General features: G+C 42.4%; 1 protein-coding gene across 9 annotated transcripts in view; it reads right to left on the bottom strand.

The window, feature by feature from the left end:
- prdm16 (PR domain containing 16) overlaps window positions 1-20623 on the bottom strand; it is a 166119-nt gene that overhangs the window by 13546 nt on the left and 131950 nt on the right. For 4 of the 9 annotated variants that reach the window (XM_058642850.1, XM_058642857.1, XM_058642851.1 and 1 more), the window contains exons 4-9: window positions 12264-12404; window positions 6645-6747; window positions 2960-3161; window positions 2697-2862; window positions 2368-2521; window positions 106-1792 (exon numbers count right to left, since the gene is read on the bottom strand). In XM_058642850.1, coding sequence (XP_058498833.1) covers window positions 106-1792; window positions 2368-2521; window positions 2697-2862; window positions 2960-3161; window positions 6645-6747; window positions 12264-12404 — 2453 coding nt within the window. Of the gene's footprint in view, window positions 1-105; window positions 1793-2367; window positions 2522-2696; window positions 2863-2959; window positions 3162-6644; window positions 6748-8000; window positions 8449-12263; window positions 12405-20623 lie in introns of those variants that run through there. The other 5 variants (XM_058642856.1, XM_058642859.1, XM_058642855.1 and 2 more) reach the window with 4 other exon arrangements.

Genomic DNA, 20623 nt, shown 5'->3' with positions numbered 1-20623 from the left:
CCAACAGTACCACTACCTTCTTCAATGTGTCAACATTAAAAGGTTAAGGATTTGATGTTATTTATTTGGCAATAGTTGTTTCTGATCTAGTCGGGGCTGAAATACCTGTATATGGGGTCCATGAAGAATGCTGAGGGCTTGGCATAGTGTAGGGGTGATGGTTGATGTTGCTGATGCGGCTGTGCCTGGGACTGCTGGTGCTGCATGGAGGAATGGTGCAATGACTGGGACTGGGGGTGTGGGAAACCAGCTGGGGTTTCATCCTTGATGAAGGCCCCCTTCCCGACTCCATACATGTGGTTCTTTCGATTTTGTGGCTCACCTGCCACGCCATTATGACCACCTCGGCTCCGACTGCCAATGCTGAGGTCCAAAGGTTGCTCCTCACCACTTGATTTTGCTAAAGGTCCACTACTGCTCCCAGTGCTACTGTTGGGGTGTGAGGGGTTTGGTGGGGTGGGAAGAGATGACTTGGTCTCCTTGGATTTTGTGGTGAGATCAAATGGTGACTCCGCTGTGGAGACAGGAGTGCCTAAAGCCCCAGAAACTATCTTGTGAAGATGCTCGTGAGGGGACTTGGGCTCTGCCTTAAAGAACATACTAGGGTTGAGGGCACCTCGATCGGCGGTGAAGGGATAGAGGGAGTTATGGAAGTTAGGTAGGAACTGGAAAGGAAACATGGAATTGTAGGGCAATGGACCCATCTTCTTCTCCTGATGAAGACCAATCAAACCTGGACCGAAATATTTCTCAGCAATAGAAGCAATGGCTTTGATAGAATCTGTCGTGACTATGTTAGCATTTGTAGTGGAGGGAGGGAGGGCTTGCTCATCAGGGGGAGGGAAGAAGGAGTGTTGGGATGGTGCTGAAGAGAAGAATGGACGATCAATTGCGATGTTTCCAGAACTAGACACAGCTGATATCAAAGCACTAGTTGTGTCTTCTAACTGGTGGCCTTCTTGACTTAATATGGCTCCAGATGGTTTTCGTCTTTTACCACTTCTCTCGCGTTCACTGTCGCCATCGCTCTCTAGGTCAGAACCATCACCTGAAGCAGTACCAGTGGTGGTGTCCAAATCTGTCCCACTTGTGGTGTTAACGTCTTCAAGGTCACTACCGTCAGACATGTCTACCATCTTAGATTTTGGCTTGACTTCTCCTATAGATGACAAATCCAGTTTGTTCTCTTTCTCCTTCTCTTCTCCCTGACTCATACTATTACCTCCATTGCTGTTTGTTGAGCTAGCCATTGACATTAGAGGTGCATCTAGGGGACTCCGAGGCAGCTTCACCTCTTGACTGCTGCTTCCCAATGGGCTCTTTATCAATGGACTAGCCGGCAATAAAGGTGGTCGCGGATACAGTGATGGTGGAAAGATACCTGGGAAACCATGTGGGAGGGATGGGAAGCCATGGGGTCCTGGGGAGAAGGGTAAGCCAGTGTGATGGTGAGGTCGGGAGGGAAAGTAGTCAGCGAATCCCAAACCTGACTGGTTTAGACCTGGAAGGTGAGGGTGATGGGACTTTGCCTTTGCCAGGATTGGGCTGGAGCTCATGGGGATGCCAGGGTTGAACATCCCTCCAGGAGACCCATAATGATTTTTGCCCTCACAGAAGCGGCGGTGCTTGTTAAGGGAGGAGGTAGTGCTGAACAATTGCCCACAGTCCTTACACTTGATCTGGGTGCGGCAGTCAGCATGCATGCGCTTGTGGCGGCAGAGGTTGGAGAACTGGGTGTAGGACTTGTGGCACACCTCGCCTGGGGGAACAAAAAGACGCAGCCCATCAGGGCCTGGTTAAACCCATTTTAACACTGTCTCTAACTGTGAACACCAAATCAACTTCAACACATATATCAGAATGGAAACAGATGAAATTGCTTTAAAAATGAGGCTTCTGTAGAAGAGAAAAATCAAAACAACTAAAATATTCCTAATATACTGCATCTGCTTTGATTTTTTTTTTTTTTTGACAAATGACTAAATTCATATAGAAGGAGAAGAAGGATCGTGCAATGTCATGACCTTAAATACAGAAAAACATTCTCAGGTTCATAATTATGAGCCACAAAATTCACATTTGCTATTTTTATTATTGTAAAGTGGTCCAAACTACATGTCATAACACCTTAATACAAAAGCACATGTGAATGGGTCAAATTACATAATCAAACTAATAGCAATGCAGATATGATTTTGGGCATGCGTGCATGGTTCAAAAAAATGTAAGCAGCTGCTGTAAAACGGAAAAGAAAGAGACGAGTGGATCATGCAGAGGTAGATGGGGTAAAAAGAAAAGGAAAAGAGGCATTTAAAAAAATGACTGTCAGAAATAAAAGCATCATTAACTTCCAATGCTCTAACTTACAGATAAAGGGTTTGACACTGCTGTGGATGTGCTTATGCTGCTTGAGGCCTGACGAGGTGGCAAATGTCTTGCCACACTCAGGACACGTGTGTGCACGTGCCCCCACGTGCTGCGAGCGGATGTGGCGCTGAAGGTTGCTGGGATCTGTGAACACCTGCAATTTGAAAGAAGTGCATAAAAATACAGTTCATTTGTTTTAAAGAGTACACTGTTGTTTTAGAATGACACAGTTTATGTCTGGTGAAAACTATGAATCAAAACATTTAAAAGAAGACCAGCAGAATTTCTGAAGCAGATAGTGCTTTTGTGTAGTCCAGTGCACAACTTACGTGCCGGGTATGCTGTACCTTATCACAGTTTTCACACTCAAAGCGCTTTCCACTATCATGTGACATCTGGTGACGGATGAGGTTGGACTTCCAGTTAAAGGCTTTCGGACACTGGTCACACTTGTATTCTCTCTCTTCTGTATGGACTATCATATGTTGGCCCAGACTTGATGAAGAGAGGACAAGTTGATCAGTAACGTCCTTGTAGGATACGTGGAATTGCAAGTGTGCTAAAAAAGTGGTCATTATAGGCGTCTATATACCTGTACTCATTTGGGAAGATCTTCTCACAGTCTTTACACTCGTGGACGGGCTCGTCGCTGTCCTCGCGCTCCTGTTTGAAATCCTCTCTCAGTGAGTCAAAGATGGAGCCCGCGCTGGTGCATGAATACTTCTGGTGCCGCCGTAGGTCAAGTGTTGAGGAGAAGAGCTCATCGCAGTCTTCACAGCGGTACATCTGCTCGTCTACACACAAACACACACACAGATGTGTTTAGCCATCACACAATTCACTGAAATGCTTCATTTCCATTGACGTGTATCTTAACTGTACCTGTAACGATATAAATAAGACATGAAATACATTTTAAATGTAAATATAAACAGTGTTAAACTTTTTTTTTTTTTTTCAAATTGCAATATTATTATTCATTCAAATTGTCAAAACTATATTTTCCCAGGTTAACATTTTTAACTATTATTAACTATTAACTATTTTCTTCTAGAAAGCCACAACTTCTTCAATTCAACTCCAACTTCCTCCTTCCTTTTTCCTGAACTACACTATTTGTATATTTTTGTAGGTGGAAAAGGCTGGATTTTAATGTAAGCAAACAAAAATGACTGCATCCTATGGGAGTCCGGACAATAACAACCTAGCTGTGCACAGCGTATCTATCCTTGATATTTACGTTCCTCCTGAAGATAAAGAACAAACCGTCTATAAAATCTGTCGATAGTTCTTAACAGGAACAAACGTGTACTACCTATCTCTGTGTTAGTTACAGCTAAATAGACTCTCATTCAAGGAACAATCCTGTAATTGACATTCACATAAAATGGAAATCAATTAGCAGTGAAACGTAGCCTTCATTAACACAGCTAATTGCTTGTTAAGGCAAGTATTTGCTGGAGACTGTTGGTGTAATAGCACACAGGGGAAACAATAGGGGCAGGTCTTCCCCTTCCATGTTGATAACCTTTACAATACTTCTCACCACCAAGGTCAAACGCATAAAACTCAGGCCAGCTCTTTCAATAGCCAGTTCCTGAGTGAGATGCCAAGTTCAACATATCAGGGGAAAGCCCAGCGGAGTGTCTTTGTGCCGAGGCGTGACTGTGTGTTTAAGTGTCCATGTGTTTATGTGAGCATATTCCAAACAGAATGAGGCACACGGAATAGAGGTAAGCAGGGGCATGGTGGCGCCAACCCCATGGTGATTTCAGCATCAACCTGCCCAAACCTTCCCTGACAAAGCAGCCAACACTTGAGCTGACCTGTCTAGGTGTCCCAACGCACCACACGCAGCCATCCATCATTTCAAGCTGTACTAAATGGGTTTTATCCAAAAGGACTTACAGTGCATTGCTCACCTGTTTTCTACTCTGTGTGACCGTTTATCCAGCTGGAACGTCTTGGACACATTAAAAGGGCATTAGTGTAGCAACATCAATGTGTCTAACCTTGGGGAAAAGGATAAATGACCTCTCGGTCAATGGCCCATTACACCAAGCTCAAATGCTAAACTAACTGGCTCACTCTGACACCAGTGTGCACACGTCACACAAAGAGTGAGTCCTTTTCTGCGAGAGCTGGATGTGAGTTGATGTGAAGCACAACGCATTTTAACACTCTGGTACTTTTTCTCTGTCAGCATCACAAACGTAGCATGTAAAGTCCCTTTTTGCAGCTGGAACGGCGCTGTTGACAAACCATCCGAGTGGATACTCGTGCATGTGAGACGCGTTTCAGTGAGGGTACGCGTAAATGGAGGGGACTTTGCGTGTGCATCAGCGTGCCTGTGTGTGTGGTGTTTTTTTTTTTCTCAGTAAGTCTGGTCTGAGAGGTTGGGTTAGGACGGGGTGGAAGGGTGGGGGTTATAAAGGGGAGACTAATAGCTCTCTGGGAGACGAAGGGAAGCACAATTATGTGCAGTTTAGCAGCTAATCTGGGAGCATGGGTGAGGTCTCGGGGGACTCCTCAAGTCCTCTACTTCAAATTCCTTCTCTGATAAGCCAGACACAGAGAGCAGGACTGCACTGCCAAGCTCCTACTCAGCCCTGCTACACTACCTTTGTCTCTCTCGCTCTATCTCTGGCACACATTTACACAAACACACAGACAAAACAGAGACTTTGATCCCTACAGTAAGAGGACAGCTCTCTATGACCTCCTCTCTTTCTATTTTCCCTTCTCACTCCTACACAAACATCTTCAAACGGCGGTTGAACATTTATTTTTTGCCTCCTTCATCCATCTCTATCACGAACACACACACACACACACACACACCCTGCAGGTGGAGTGACTCTTTCTCTCGCTGCCTCCCTCCACTCACAGAGGAAATGAACAAATCATTCAGAGGTGCGCTCCATCTTTGACATACCTACAAAAACCACTTTGGTTTTGATCCATAATCTAGTTCAGCTTGAGTTTGCTTACTGATTTGAGACGTGTGCATAACCTGCACGACACCCCGTTCTCCTTCCATCATTTCATTATCGATGACGAGTGAGAACAGTAGGGTTCTTTTTCATCCGTGTTGCCTGACAACAGTCTACCTCATCACAGTAAGTCCAAGATGTCTAAAGAAATGCAGCAGAACAGTGACCCTTTTTACGCACAAGTGAACTTGGAAAGAAAAGCCAATGCAGCTCAACATTGAGCAGCTGTCCCAGTCAGATTATGATGAGATAAAATATTGAACATATTCAGCCTGACGTGTATGGAGACACGGATGAAAGCCAGGGAGCGCGTGAGTCCGGTTACACAGAGAGAGAGAGAGAGAGAGAGAGAGAGAGAGAGAGAGAGAGACTACAAATGTGACGCGCTCTGAAATGTGAGACTATTTGCGGCCAGCTCTGAGCACATGCGCGATCCTCCTGCGCATTTTACAGTTATAACCGCAAAACAATCAATGACAAAATACATAGAAATGAACCGTGTCATCGTCACATTAATTTATTTTAAATAGCCACGAGTCTTAAGTCCCTATAAGACTAAAGTGACTGTACACACACACACACACACATATATAGGCCAAAATAAACACATTGTTAAATCTTGAACATTAATTAATCTTGACTACTGCCACGTCTTAAGCACGTGTCGTTCATTTTGGGGTCTACATTATTATGTTTTTCTTTTGCGTTGATCCGATTCTCTTTGGCATCATAATCAGACTGAGTGTGACAGTGCAGGTCAAAGTGCACTGACAAACTGAATTTAACTAAAATAACAAGAGTTCACCATCATTTCCGCAATTTAAATCACCCAGATTTTTTTTTTTATTCCACAAGTGTTGTGTTTTTTTTTGCATTCCAATATTTTCTATTTGGTCTATTAAAAAATGTTCAACCCATTACGGAATACAATAAGCGCCATATAACGCACTAAAATGGCGTTTTGGGCAAAGAGGCTTATTATTATTACAGCACCATGTCAGCACTGGCAGGTCTGGTTTAAATGACTGGACCCTGCACAGCGGCCTTCAGTCTGACGCTTTGATGCGGCATTTGTTTCTCTAATAGTGGACATTTATGATTCGAATAATTCACATTTTTTGGGGGGAAAGAAAATGATAATAAGAATAATAACAAATGGGATTCTTGTGTGTGTGTGTGTGTGTGTGTGTGTTTCCCCTCGTCACATTAACGGGGTTTGGAGCAGCACACGATGCAGCTTGGAGTTTGTTTAAAATGTGCGCTAATGACGCGCATTAATCTTACCTTGTAGGTTTGGTGCCATGGATCCCTCGGGGAAAATGCCGTCCTTCATATACACTAAAAGCTCCTCCCCTGCTTCAATGTCCCGCACAGCTTTATAATAAATCTGCGGAGAGAGAGAGAGAGAGCGAAAGACGTTAACTTAAGGTCAAGGTGGAATTAATAAGTCTGGCCTCTTACATTTATTATTGCAGTTAAAGGGAGGACCTTATGTTGGAATTGATAATATTAGCATATTAATATGGTTGGTACTAAGCAAATAAAACGACTTTAACTAAACTATATTAACTCGAGTTATAGAGGATCACATGTCCTCTGATATATGTCCACACTATTTTACAATTTATTTGCACAACTCCAATTAAAAGTCGAGCCCTCAGAGGTTATTTAAATACACCACATTTACTCAAGTGTTATAAAAATAAATACATAAATTAAAAAAATAAAATCAAACATAAAACACCCAAATAATTCACCCCATGATTAACTAATCAAATAAAAACAATAAACACAGTTTTTTCTGTGTTATTTTGAAATAAATCACACAAAAATGTATTATAGCAAATGCAGAAAAAAAGAAGCAAACGTTATGAATAATGTTGTTAAAAAAACGGGATCAGTGAAAAGAACATAAAAACATCAAACAGCTGCTTGTGCATTGTTGTTGTTGTTTTTTTTTTTTTTTTTTACTGCTGCAACAAATCGGGGAAAAGTCGGGTTTTTAAAACAGTTGCTCTGATGAAGTCCGTTCACAGTGTGATTGAACATCAATTATTGAATTATTCCTGGGTTTTAAAAACGTGTTTAAGGTGCAAGTAAATACGAGGACAACTGAGAATAAAAGAAGAATTCATTTAAGGCAAAATCCGGGCCAGTCTGTACCATGCAGGCCCACATACAGCAACGAGATCACACACACACACACACACACACACACAGAGAGAGTGTGTGGAATATTAATCGAACAGTGTCACCATTAACATAAAAGGTGAACATTTTTGCCGCATCAAAATAAACCACAGCGCACAGGACTTAAACTTAAACTGCATATAGAAAAATGCTTCCTGAACACATGGGGGCGCTCTGCACTAATCCAACTTTGTCACCGGTGCGCACACGCACACACACACACACACACAAACACACACACACTGAGAAAAAGGCTGTGGAAAACAACTTCCAAGACTTCGTGATCTTAGAATGACACCAGGACCAGGGTAAAACAATTGTTCGTATAGTTTCCATTACTGTTAGAATTATCATCACTATTGTTAACAACAGTTACAGGCCACACACACACACACACACACACACACACACACAGAATCGGACAGCCTCTCTACACTTTTTCGACCTGACCTTTCTTTTCTCCGTGAGACGCAAGAGTTGAGAAAGTTGCGCGGCGCTGCGGAGAGCCTCCAGCTGCAGAAGCACTTCAGTCCCGGAGGAGTTGGCGACACAACCCATAGTAGATCTACCGGGAAGGAGCGCGGCGCTGGGGCGCACAGGGCCGGGGAGAGGAGGAGGAGGAGGAGGAGGAGAAAGGTCGCGGAGCAGCCTACGCGCTGCGGACACTTGGTTATCGCTCCGTGCGTCTGGATGAAGGCTGGCGCTCCTCTGCTGCGCTTCTCTCTAATCTAGTCAAGTGAGAGCGTCTTTGATGGCGATGATGAGTCTCTCTCTCTCTCCCCTCTCTCTCTCGCTCTCTCTTTCTGTCCCTCTCTCTCTCTCTGTCTGTCAGACTCTCTCTCTCTCTCATTAGTGATTCCCTAATGCCCCTCGGTGCTCCCTCGGTTACCCGTCGGCCACTCCTCCTCGTCTTATCTCCAGCCAAAAGGATTGAGGGATCTGCGGCGCAGACCCCTCCCCGCATCTCCGATCCCAGTGGCCGCTTTGACCGCTTGATAAATCTATTATTGATGTAAATAATGGATAAGACAGTCCGACAGACTTGAACTCACGGTTACAGCACGGATACGTCCATGTACTCGCACTGTAAGAATGTATAGATAGAGAAAATGACCCCCATCCATGAACTGACTGACTGAACTTTTCGTTGGAAATGTTTCTTGCACTTTGACAGAATATTTATTTTTTATTTTTTTTATTTTTATATTTTATTTTTTTGTACTTTTTGAAAAATGAAATAGTCTCATTTAAACCTTTACATATATCTAACTACTTATTAATGTGTTGTGTTTTATTTTTTATTTTTTTTACTTTACCTAGCAAATTAATTTAATATGAAAATAAAGAAATTTAGCACGAAACATGACATGATTATGGTCCTGGAAGGTCTTGGAAGAAGAGATCTTTAATCTCATGGGACCTCCCTGGCTAAATAAATAATAAATAATAATAATTTAAAAAAAAAATGACACAACACAAAGACATATTAAATAAATTCCTGCACAATTTGTACATGGAAAATACAATATAAAAAAATTATAATCTCATGAAATTGCTTGTTATTATTAAATACACATTTTCCTCATCCTGTGATTAGATTCCGCATATTTCACATAGTTTTTTTTCCCTTTTTAATTAATGAATAAAGCCAGTTAAACCTCTTTGTAATTATTAATTACAAATATTAATCTTAGTAATTTCTGCAAACACACACACACACAAACTTGTGTGTGTGTGTGTTCTACAGTAAGGCCAGCACACTCAGATGTGTCTTGATGCCTTCCCATCTCTGTCCAGTGTTTAGGGGACAGATGCCTCATCGATCAATGCCAGCCGTAGGGCCAGCAATAATCCCCCACAGTGACTTCATACACACACATACACACATACACACACACACACACACACACACACACACACACACACACACACACACACACACACACACCAGTGTCTGTTTATTGATGGATCAGTCTGCGGTAGAAGGGGCAGATCAAACACTGTTGGTAAGGGCTCCACTCCAAAACACAAAAGAGGATGAAGGACTGACAAGAAGGTGGACAAGGTTCATCTTCTCTTCAAAACCCCATGCCCCCCCCCCCACACACACACACACACACTCTCTCCATCATTTCCTTCACTAAGATGCAACTAAAGGCCTTGGAACTGCTGAATGTGCTCGCTTACACACAGTTTAGCCTGATTGTTGACACTGGTGCTTCTTAATGAACGGGAGCCATTTTATTGTGGTAAACTGACTCAAACAGACACACAGGCTAAAAGTGAACATTGCTTTGTGTTGTTCAGCCATGCAATGCTTAACATTGCATTACAGGATGAAACTGCAACCAGAAGAGCTGTTTTGAAACAACCAAACAGATGACTGATTGAGAGGAACAGAATAACAGCATGGCTGTTATCTGATAAAACAAAACACTATTACATCTCTTCTCAATCACACACACACACACCAAACCACACCATGAAACACACACCAAATTACTGCACGACCATATATATCTAAATGATGCATGATCATACATACATGTGTTCTTCGTACATCATTAATGACAGACAAATAAACAAATAAATTATCCACTTTTTTTAAAAGGTTTCTCCATGCATTTGAATTTGCCCCGTGTGCACATATTTCCATAAACTCATGCATTGTGCATGTCATCACAATAAAAAACAAAAAGAAAAATCACTGAATAGTCTCTTAAATTATACATTTTACCACTGAGTGGCTGTATGTGTGTGTGTGGTGTTTGTAAATAAATGATAGGGTCATACCTGTGAGCCACTACACCGAGCAAATGGCAAGACAAACAAAAGCAAAGTCGTGCGCTACGTACAAGCAACCACAAAAAACATCAAAAAGCAATGGTGCACGTGGCTTTTTCTGTGTGTGATAATTCTCCACACTTTTCACCGGTGCCCTGATTCTTTCTTTGATATTGTGTGGCAGTGGCAGGGGGCACTGATGTGAAAATCTTAAAAGGATTAAGTGGGTTGGTGTTGCCTGCCAATTGGTGCTTGTCAATCTCAGAGGCCCCTGTGTGTGTGTGTGTGTGTGTGTGTGTGTGTGTATGTGTGTGTGTGTGTGTATGTGCTCACGCTCTCACTGGGTCCGAGCCCCCTTTCTCTCTATCGGTCAAGCTTAATGTCTGAAGCTTAAACAGACACACTAGACTGTCCCCTCCGTGTGACAGAGTGACAGGTGGCAGATCGAGACACGAAGACAGAGAGGGAAGACAAAGGCAGTGAGGAACAGGCAGCTAGAGACCAGGACAGGAGGGAGAAAGAGCCATGTTGGCAGGGATTAGGCACCAAATACAAGTGGAGTGACAGGAATGTGGAAACACACAGGCAAGTTATATCGATGCATTCGGTTACTGTCGTTACTACACTTCTCATGTTACAGTGTTGTGCAAAAGTCTTAGGTCATTAGAGTTGAGGTTTTAGCAAATGCTATAATGACCATTATATATAGTATAATGACGTTTTAAAATAACAGAAAAAAACAGCTTCTACAGGTTAACGTGTCAAATATTTAGCATGACCTGCCCTTACACCTGAATAACAGCACGACTCTGGCTCTCATAAACCTGGAGTGGAATGTAAAATGTGCGTTTGTCCTACTATTTCATGTTGAAAAATATCTGCTGTGAAAAAGGCCTGTTACGCCAGGTTTATTGAAGACATGCTTCCGCAATACATGCACATGTTGTATGAGTTAAACTTGCTTTTGCACAGTGCTGTGTGTGTGTGTGTATGTAAATATAAATCAATCATATATATAAATACATATATATAAATATACCGTTTTTATATATATAAATAATGATTTATATAAATATATAAATAATTAAATAATGATTGCTATGTTTTTTTTTATTGTGTACATTCATAGGAAACTCATTTTATTCCATCAACCTGCAAAGGGACTTCTAATGTAAATTAGTCAATGGCATATTTACATGTTGGTGTGCATCAATGTGTCATATACTGTACTTAAAAAAAATAAATGTGAGTGTGAATTGTTACCGTAGTCCGAACTGAAGCATCTAAACAGTTAAATAAAAAAATAAAAAAATAAAAAAAAGAGAGCGAGAGAGGCTTCGGCAGAAATAAAGTGATATACTGCAGCACTAAGTTGTGGCACATGGGGTTGGGGTTAGAGCCTAGTTAAGCAGTTGGGGTTTTATGGGTACTGGCTGGGAATCTTTCCAAAAGCGGCTGATGCCCTATCCGTGTGTCTTTAGAGAGAGAGAGGGGAGGGGGGGAGAGGGGGAGAGGGGGCGGAGACAAACTGCTGCCTCCATAGACAGAAGAAGACCATGCCTTTGGATAATGGTTATTATGCCACTCAGAAGTGTCAGGCTATTCTTCAGCCTCTTTACATGGGTCATTTCCTAACAGTGCTGGCAACTGGCCCAGCCACCGACACACAATAGAGTCATTCCTTGGTCATTACCAGCGCACACATTTTGCTGCCACAATGGTAAACACTTACACACGAACAAACGCAAGGACGCTCATACACTTTCACACGGATCAACGGAGTGTGGATCTCTCGGTGGATAGGAGGCAGTAACAGCCGCCTCCGCCCATCCACCCACATCGGCTCCGCCTCTTCTCGAAAAACATTGCCCCGTCTCGCTCTTAACTGGAGCAAAAACCCAGCCAGGACATCTCAGTCACATCACTCACCTGGTCTCCAGTGAGGTGACAGGCGCTGAGGTTCTGCTCCTCAAATGAAGGGGCACAGCGGACGTATTTGAGCCAGCTGTTGCTGATGGCGTCCGGGCCTGTGTCCAGTGCAAACTTGACGTTTCCCATGTCGTCCACCACCTGTTGGAGAGTGACAGGTTGTATTAAAAAAAAAAAACCCAAGAAAAACAGGGTTGAAAAATATTCATGACAAACAACAGGTTAGCCATCACCTGCCAAATCACTCATATTTCCTAAAATTACATTTTCCAAGGAGGAGTGAGGTAGTGAAAATGTTAACATTTGAAACGGGCACATCGCGGTTTAAGAAGGCAATGCCAGGAGTTTGATGTCAGTCAACCTTAAGATACACAGAGGCAACATGTCAGTGGGTGTTAGGGCCACCTAACCTTGTCAGTCCTGACAACTAGAAGAGGGAAAGGAGGTGAAATGAGGAAGGAGTAGACCGACTGTGGCTTCTTTCACTTGTCTAAAGACTTTCTCTGGCACATATTGATCACCTTTTGTAACCCCAACAACCCCCTGAGACTCCAAGAGCAGGTTTCACATTACCCGCTTTCACAGAGAATGAAGGAGGATGCAGATAAAGATGAAGGAGGAAGAGGAGGAGGTGGTGGAGGAGGAGGAGAAGAGGGGCTTATTGTGGAGCACAAATGGAGGGGAAGACCAGAAAGGAGAAACTAAAATTTATGTTTTACTAAAGAGGGAAATGGGAACTCATTCTTCACTTATCTGTTAAAACAATGACCAGATATTCTGTTTTATACATTAATTACAAAACAGCAGAGAATTCATAAATTTTAAAGGTAAGACATGTTGCCTTCTCCTCATGGCTACTTTGAGTGCGTGTGTGTGTGCGTGTGCAATCTTTGCATTGACATGTGCATTGGTCGTGCTGGGGAATCTGGGGGTGGCGCGGCTGAAGCTTCCAAGTTAACCCCCTCCATCAAGCTGGGGTTGAAGCTCCAGTTTCGCTTCAGCACTGCATGTGATACTGAGCCTGTGTGATTCCTCTGGGGAGAACAGGCCCCGAGACAGGACAACTCCTCTAATTACAACTCCCAATCAGCCCGGGCCTGCCCGAGTACAGCGCTGACCTCCAGCATGACTCTCTGCACTCCTAATCACAGTCAAATGTCTGCTGCAGGGAAATCAAGGTGTGATGGAGAAGAACCAACGAACCAAGTGACATTTTTAGATGTGCAAAGTTCACAACCCTCTCTCACTGGCTGCCTTTCTAGATGCATGCTCTATGGTGTTTCCCTGCCAGCTCGTAAAGTGTGAATGGTCATGTTCTTGCTGTATGGGTTGGATGCGTGCAGAAGGTGTATTTTCATGGGTGGGTGTGCAGGTGCCAAGTTTGGTGAGTAAATATATATGTACAGGGTCTGGTTGGAGGTGTGGAAGAACTGCCATGTTCTTGTTTGTGCGGGTGCAGTAACTGTTTTAGGCTAATGCGTGTACGCATGGTTGAGTTAACAGCAACATTGTGCTACTTTTGAGCCAGGGTGTGAGTTACCCTCTTCACAGACCATGCCTGCTTTAGAACAGCAATGTCTGTTAGTGCCTTGACTAAAAATAATACATCAACACCTTGGCCATGTGTTTGAAATAAAACTGCGGTTATTGCTTATGTAAATGTGTTAACTGAGCTCGCTTGTGATGCACCGTTGATGCAAATCAGTTCATTTAATGTATTTTCAGCGTTTTCAGGCAATGCAGAAAGAAAATGCAGGGATAATGTCTGACGACTGGGAGAGGAATACAAAATATAAAACTCAGTAATAACTATTCCTCACTCTTCACATGCAGAGCTACTGTCTGTTCTGCTTCCCAAAACACTCAGCTCAGAGTTGTGAGCACCAGCCAAAAATGTCCTCACAGGGTCAAAATGTCCTCGCAAAGACAGGCTTTAGTCAAAAACGTGTCCTCAAAGCCAACTACACACACACACACACACACCAGCACCTATACACAGCTGAGGGTCTGATAGTCAGCTTAATGAGCAGCAGGCTTGGGTGTGTAGTATGTGCACATGTGTGTTGTCTGGGAGGCCTGCTAACACCCTGTCTCCGGGTGGAAGCCTGATTTATAAGGCTTCAAATGAGGTGCAACAGAGAAGGAGAGCCAGAACAAGCCCACGGCTGATTGTTTGTTTATTTACCTTTCTTTTTCATTGCCCCCTCCTTCCCTCCCTCTCTACGTCATACGGGTAAGGAGGACCCGGCTGGAAATCATCAGCTCCACGTGTGAAAGGCTTTGAACAAAACAAAGCCAACCTGACTACTGAAAGTGTTTCTCTGTGCTTCTTCAGATCAGGAGCTGAGATAGAGACGATGACAGTAAAACATTTGTGTGTGTTGCTCCAAAATCCTTGTCCTGACTCTGTTCATTACATCATCACACCTTCATTTGTCAGTCACCTCACTCACAGTCTGCTCATTTGGGCAAATCATCTCTGCACTTCTAGGATACATTTCCAAATCCCTCCATTTCTTTCTACGCTCCTGGTTCGTTACAAGTTGAATCCTTTCATAGTTTTGGTTGTCCTCTATTAAAACGTCAACAGTGCGACAAAGTATACTCACTCAAAGGTGTCTGACGGCAAGAGTCAGGTGAGCAAACAGGTTTGAACTGAAAAATGTGGGTTAGTTAAACCTATTTACATGAGAAAATGAAGGTAAACTGTGCAGTTACCGGCCACACAGTTTAGATATCGATTTCCTGGTACCCAAATTTACTACAGTCAGTATTGACAAACTCTCTCCCCCAAACTCCTTGCTTGTTTCTTGCGACATCACAGTTTGTTGGGATCGAGATCTCACAGTGTCACAGAGTTTAGTATCATTTTTATCTTACCATTTAAAATACAAAAACCAAAGTTGTAAAAACTAAAGATCATCACTATAAAACTGATTTATAACGCGCTTATTTCTGATTTCAGAGCTTGAGCTATTACATTTCATTGTTTCGCTTCATTTTAACAGCATCAGAGAATGACTTATGTGGCAGTGCAGAAACACACACACACACACACACCTAAGCATAGACACAATGAGACTTCAGTGAAAGAGAAGCGCCTCTGAGTGGACAGGATGCAGGGCAAACTCCACAGGAAGCTCTGATAAGAGCACGACACTTGTATTGCTCCTCGCAACACAAAGGGGAACCTTTGACAGCTAGGAACCTTTAATGGATGTCTCGGCATGCCCTCTCCGCCGCCAGTTATATCTGACGGATGTGTGCGGCGCGCAGGGCTGAATTAGTAGAGGAAAGTTGCTTGTATGGGTAGACGTAGGTGACAAGGTACATATTATTTTCTGTTAGACGGAGGGCAGAAAATGGAAATGGCAGCTCCGAGCACAGAGGTGATTGTGATTTTGATGTGAGATGGAGATAGAAGCAGACTTACAGCATGTGAGACCTAACTGCAACGTTATTGTATGTGTCTCTGAGGGAATATTTTTTTAACGAAGTGTGATCTTAGTGCTTTGTTTCGCTGCCTGGGGTTTCAATGTGTGAACACACCCTCGGTATGTATTTGTATACCAGTTGCTGTGTGCATACAGTTCTCACACAAAAATGACCCCACTTCATCCTCGTGTGTCTTTACATGTTTTTTTTCATGTAGGACGACGCTGTCGCAAACAAGTAAAAAATAAAAAATGTAAGAACAAAGAACAGGGAACTTAAACTGACCAAGAATATGTGAAAATGTGCAGAAAGTCAAGCAGGGAGGGAAAGGAGCTGATGAGGAACTTCTACTTGCAGCCGCTAGGGGGCAGTAGGAAGCGACAGCTCATGATGTAGAAGAGCAGAAGTGGATATGAAACTTCTCTCCCTCTCTGCAGCTGTACACACATACATTACAACGCCAGGCCAGGGTGATTGTAGACAATATAAAAATGGCAGACAGAGAAAGAATTCTGTGCACTCTCACACATACACACGCAGTTTTTTGCGTGAAGAGAGAGGAGCAGTCATGGAAACAGAGCAGTGACAGTGACAGATTGAGTGGCTGTGAAGTGGGCTGTGGAGCTGGTTGTTAGAGGTGTTGCAAATTAAGGTGCAGGATGACTAACAAGAAATAAAGAAGTGTGTGTGAGAGTGTGTATCCTCTCTGGAAAAGGGTCTGTTTCCAGTTGGGAGGCCCCAACACACACACACACACACACACACTTGGACTAATAAAGAGGCTGACAGAGTACAGATCCGCACAGCTCCACTGTGTTTGTGCACATTCACATTTATGTGTGTGTGTGTGTGTGATGGATGGGGACCTGCAGAGATGACCCTAGCCTGCCACATCACTCAGCAGTCTAAATGAGTGTGCGTCCTTCCACATTGGTGTGCATGTGTGTGTGTGTGGAAGTGAGAGGTGGACAGGCACACAAGGGGTCCCGTCAATAAACCTTCTGTAAGAGCCAGAAGGGGGGAAAAAAAGACAGAGAATAAAAGACAGAAAAAGAAAGAGAGACTGCTCACTATGTAATACATTCAGGAGACGTGGTGTCAAATTGCACATTAAAACTCACGACATGGATAGAACATGTAACCAGGAGGAGAAAATACAGAGATTTCAAACTGACAGAGATAGAGGTTTTTTTTTAAATGTATAGATTTGTAACAACTGAGCAACAAGAAAATGTGTACACAAATAATATCTGTGACATTAACATTGTTGTTGGTTGTATTTAAATGTGTTGAATGTGTACGTGTTGGCCATCTCTGTCAACAATGTTCTGACATTGTGGCTTAAATTCACATTTCATATCAAACATTATCAGTGGAAAACAGACCATTTTGAGACCAAATAAAGAGTCAGAGCACAGTGTTTCATCAGGAGGAGCCACACTGTGAGTGTAGAATGGGCCTTTAAAAATAAGTGTGTGTGTGTGTATGTAAGGCTTATTACTGATGTTGGTAATAGTACACCTGTGTAGCCATGTCTGGCAGCCTAATGACAGCTAAAGAGGAAACAGGCAGTAAATCCAAACACACACACACACACACACACACACACAGGTAAGTGGTCTCACGTTGAATATCTCAAATTAATCATTTGTCAAAGACACAGTGAGAACAACGGTAAAAATGTGTCTGTCCCTTATGTGAGTCGAAGCTGTTGTCACTAATAATGTATGCAAGGTGTTGGAGTGTGTGTTTTGCAGGTTGCGTGTGTGCGTGTTGTGTCTGTGAAGGTGAGTAAAAGCGTGTTAAATGTGACCCATTTTATTCGGGCTGGGCAGCCATCGACATAATTAAAAACCAGGCAGGCAGGCCAGAGAAGGCCTGGGGCCTTGTAAAAACCATCTGGGTTCTAGTGTGTGTTGGTGTGTGTGTGTCTGTGTCAATGAGTGTGTGTCTGTGTCTACATGTACCATGTGTGTGAGAATGTGGCTCGGCTCACTAATGAACCAACAAGCTTCTCCTAAATCTAAGTCTTTATACAGTGACCGTCACACAGCTATCATTTGTGGTGAGTGAGCCTGTGCCACACTGAGAACAGCACGCACACTTTTTCTCCAACGCTCACAAAATCGTCAAAATCCAATATCTGAGGCAGGACGTGGAAATGTATGATTTCATTTCAAAACATTTGACCGAATAAATATTCAAATGTACAATCCGATAAATATTTTTGGAGCTGACAATGCAATAACATCCGATTTTCATGCTACGAATGATTATTATTTCATCATAAACCTCAACTAGTTTAAAGGTTTGTTTGATTTGACTTAATATTTTTTGCATTATTATATTGTGAGCAGCTACAACAATTTTCTTTGTTTGTTTCTCTACAGTTCTCTCTTTCCAGCAGCGACGGGCCAGACATCAGTTCTACATTTAAAACCTACCAATAACCATTTCTCAAGTTTGGGTTTTGACTAAGTGTAATTGAAACATCGTGTGGAGCTGACAACTACATACAGTATCCCTCAGCCACTCTGTTATTTTTAGCATCACGCCACCATGACCACCTCCGCACTCCTGCAGCTCGTCTGAATGAGCAGGTTGCCATGTGCTGGGTTGCCAGATTAGGGTAACTTTAAACAGGACGTGTGAGCACTTTCAAAGAAGCGAGGCAGGGAGTTTTCAGGCTGGACCTCATTAATGAAATGGCTTTATGTTATTTACAACCTCCTGTTAAAAGGCTGGATGAGTGTGTGTGTGTGTGTGTGTCTGTCTGCGTGTGCGCTTGCAGTTTTCTATGGCATCATATATGTGTTTTATGTACGCACAGGTGTATGTGCTTATGTGCATGACTTTTCTTGCCCCTGTCTGTCTGTGTGTGTGTGTGTGTGTGTGTGTATAGTAGTTACCATCTTGCTATATCTGTTTCTGTTGGACAGCCCTTCTCTAGCCTGGGCTTTATGATATGTATTGAGGGCAATTAGTGAGTAGATATATTGGCTCATTATAGTGAAACAGGTGCAGTGTAAATGGGCAAATATATGAAGAGTACATCAGGGTCACATTCTCTAGACGCTAGACTTATATACGTGCCACAAGCAGCGACTCGGTCAGAGCCAGACGGAGGAAACTCTTTCTCATACTGGCCTCTGTCAGAGAAATCCTACAATCAAGCACGGACATTTATCACATTTAAAAATCTGGTAACATGATTGGTTACAGGCTCAAGAGGAGAACAAAGCGAAAAACTGGTTGACTATTAACTGAGAGGAAATCAGAGTTGGCCGACGATGGCTGAAAAGAATTCTGAGTAATCAGAGCGGTTGTTTACAGTCTCAAGAGTCCACAAACACATTAAATACAAATTAAATACAAATGTACAAACTCAATTACTGCATGTGTTTTATTTTATTCCCCCATTTTCAGCAGATTTAAAATATATATATATATATTTGTTATTAATGTTATTAACATTTAAAACAACATTTAAAAACAAGTCAGTGCAACAGGAGCAAACTTGATGTACACACACTGTATGTGGATTTATATGACTGGATACAATTCCTCTGTTTATGATATGTGAAAAAAAAATGGTAATGGAATGTTTCAACCATGCCCCTGTGGGAAAATATTACATATTTAAAAACACATTTACTCAGCAAAAAACCCCAACAACACACATCTGGATGCATATGAGCAAAAACATCTTTCCGATTTTTAGGTTCTCAAAGAGTGAGGGTGTAAAATAAAACTCAAATCCAATGCATCCATGCCAAGAATAATGGCAAATAATAATACTGATGCGAGGAAACATGCATTCAACACCGACACAACTCGACCTCCACTCTATCAACTGACATCGTAAGAGAAACACAAAACAGGACAATTCCTGGAACTGTGCAAACACAAATAGGGAAGTGGTGCATGTGACAAGTTTGTAGACCATGTAACACCATCAATTATTTATTAACACCCAAATAAAGGAATACTTCCTTCAACAACATTAGCCTTTGTGATACAATGGCGAATGATGGCGGGGAGAGAAAACACAGCGGAAACACTATTTTATTTTATAAGTCATATTTTTAGTGATTCAAACCAGACAACAGGGGTTTTCACGATGAACTGAAAGAGAAATTTCCCCCTGCATGTCAGCCCCTGCTCAGTATCAAATCAACGTTGGCCTCAGCATTTATCTCAACCACTACCTCATTCCTTAAATCTCAGAGAAGCAGACTGACACAAAACAGAGGATGTCACATCTGTCTCCAACCATCTTCTTAAAACGTGAGATTGCGGCGGAATATCATTTGGTCCCTGCACTGTGGACAATTGTAGTAACCTTGTGTGTCGAGTTCAGTGAGTTGATTAAGACAAGAAGGGATTCAACTATGTCAGGTTTACAACATCAAACCTCTTTGTTCTTTTCCTCTGCTTATATGACCATCATCACCTTAACTCCACTGGAGGTTTTGCAGGAGGTTAGAAAAAAAGAAGAAGGCCTCATTGACAATGACATGTCGCAGAACTTCTGTGCAGCAACTGATCTGCGACAGAAACAACTGAGCAGAAATCTTCAGTTTTCTGCAACAACCTCACTCATTCCTCCATGTACTCCTCACCTGGTGTGATGACCCACTATCAGCAGCTCTAAAATCTCATTTAATACATTACAACTGCAGGTCACACATGAAATTACATAAACTCATATTTTGTATTTACAAAGAGATGTAAATTGGGGGAGATTCTGAGCTTAAGAAATTGCAATTTTCTTTTCATTTGAGCTAATTATGACAGTTAAACACAAAATGTAAACAATAGAAATCTCCTGTATGTTTAGACAGCCTTGTAGGAAGATTCAAATTCAAATTATAGACTGATACTCGTTATCCTAGCAAAATTTGATGTGATATCTTCAAGCCAAA

Source organism: Solea solea, chromosome 11 (genome assembly GCF_958295425.1).
Source record: "Solea solea chromosome 11, fSolSol10.1, whole genome shotgun sequence".
In the NCBI taxonomy this organism is placed as follows: Eukaryota; Metazoa; Chordata; class Actinopteri; order Pleuronectiformes; family Soleidae; genus Solea; species Solea solea.
This window is presented reverse-complemented; position numbering and strand designations above follow the sequence as displayed.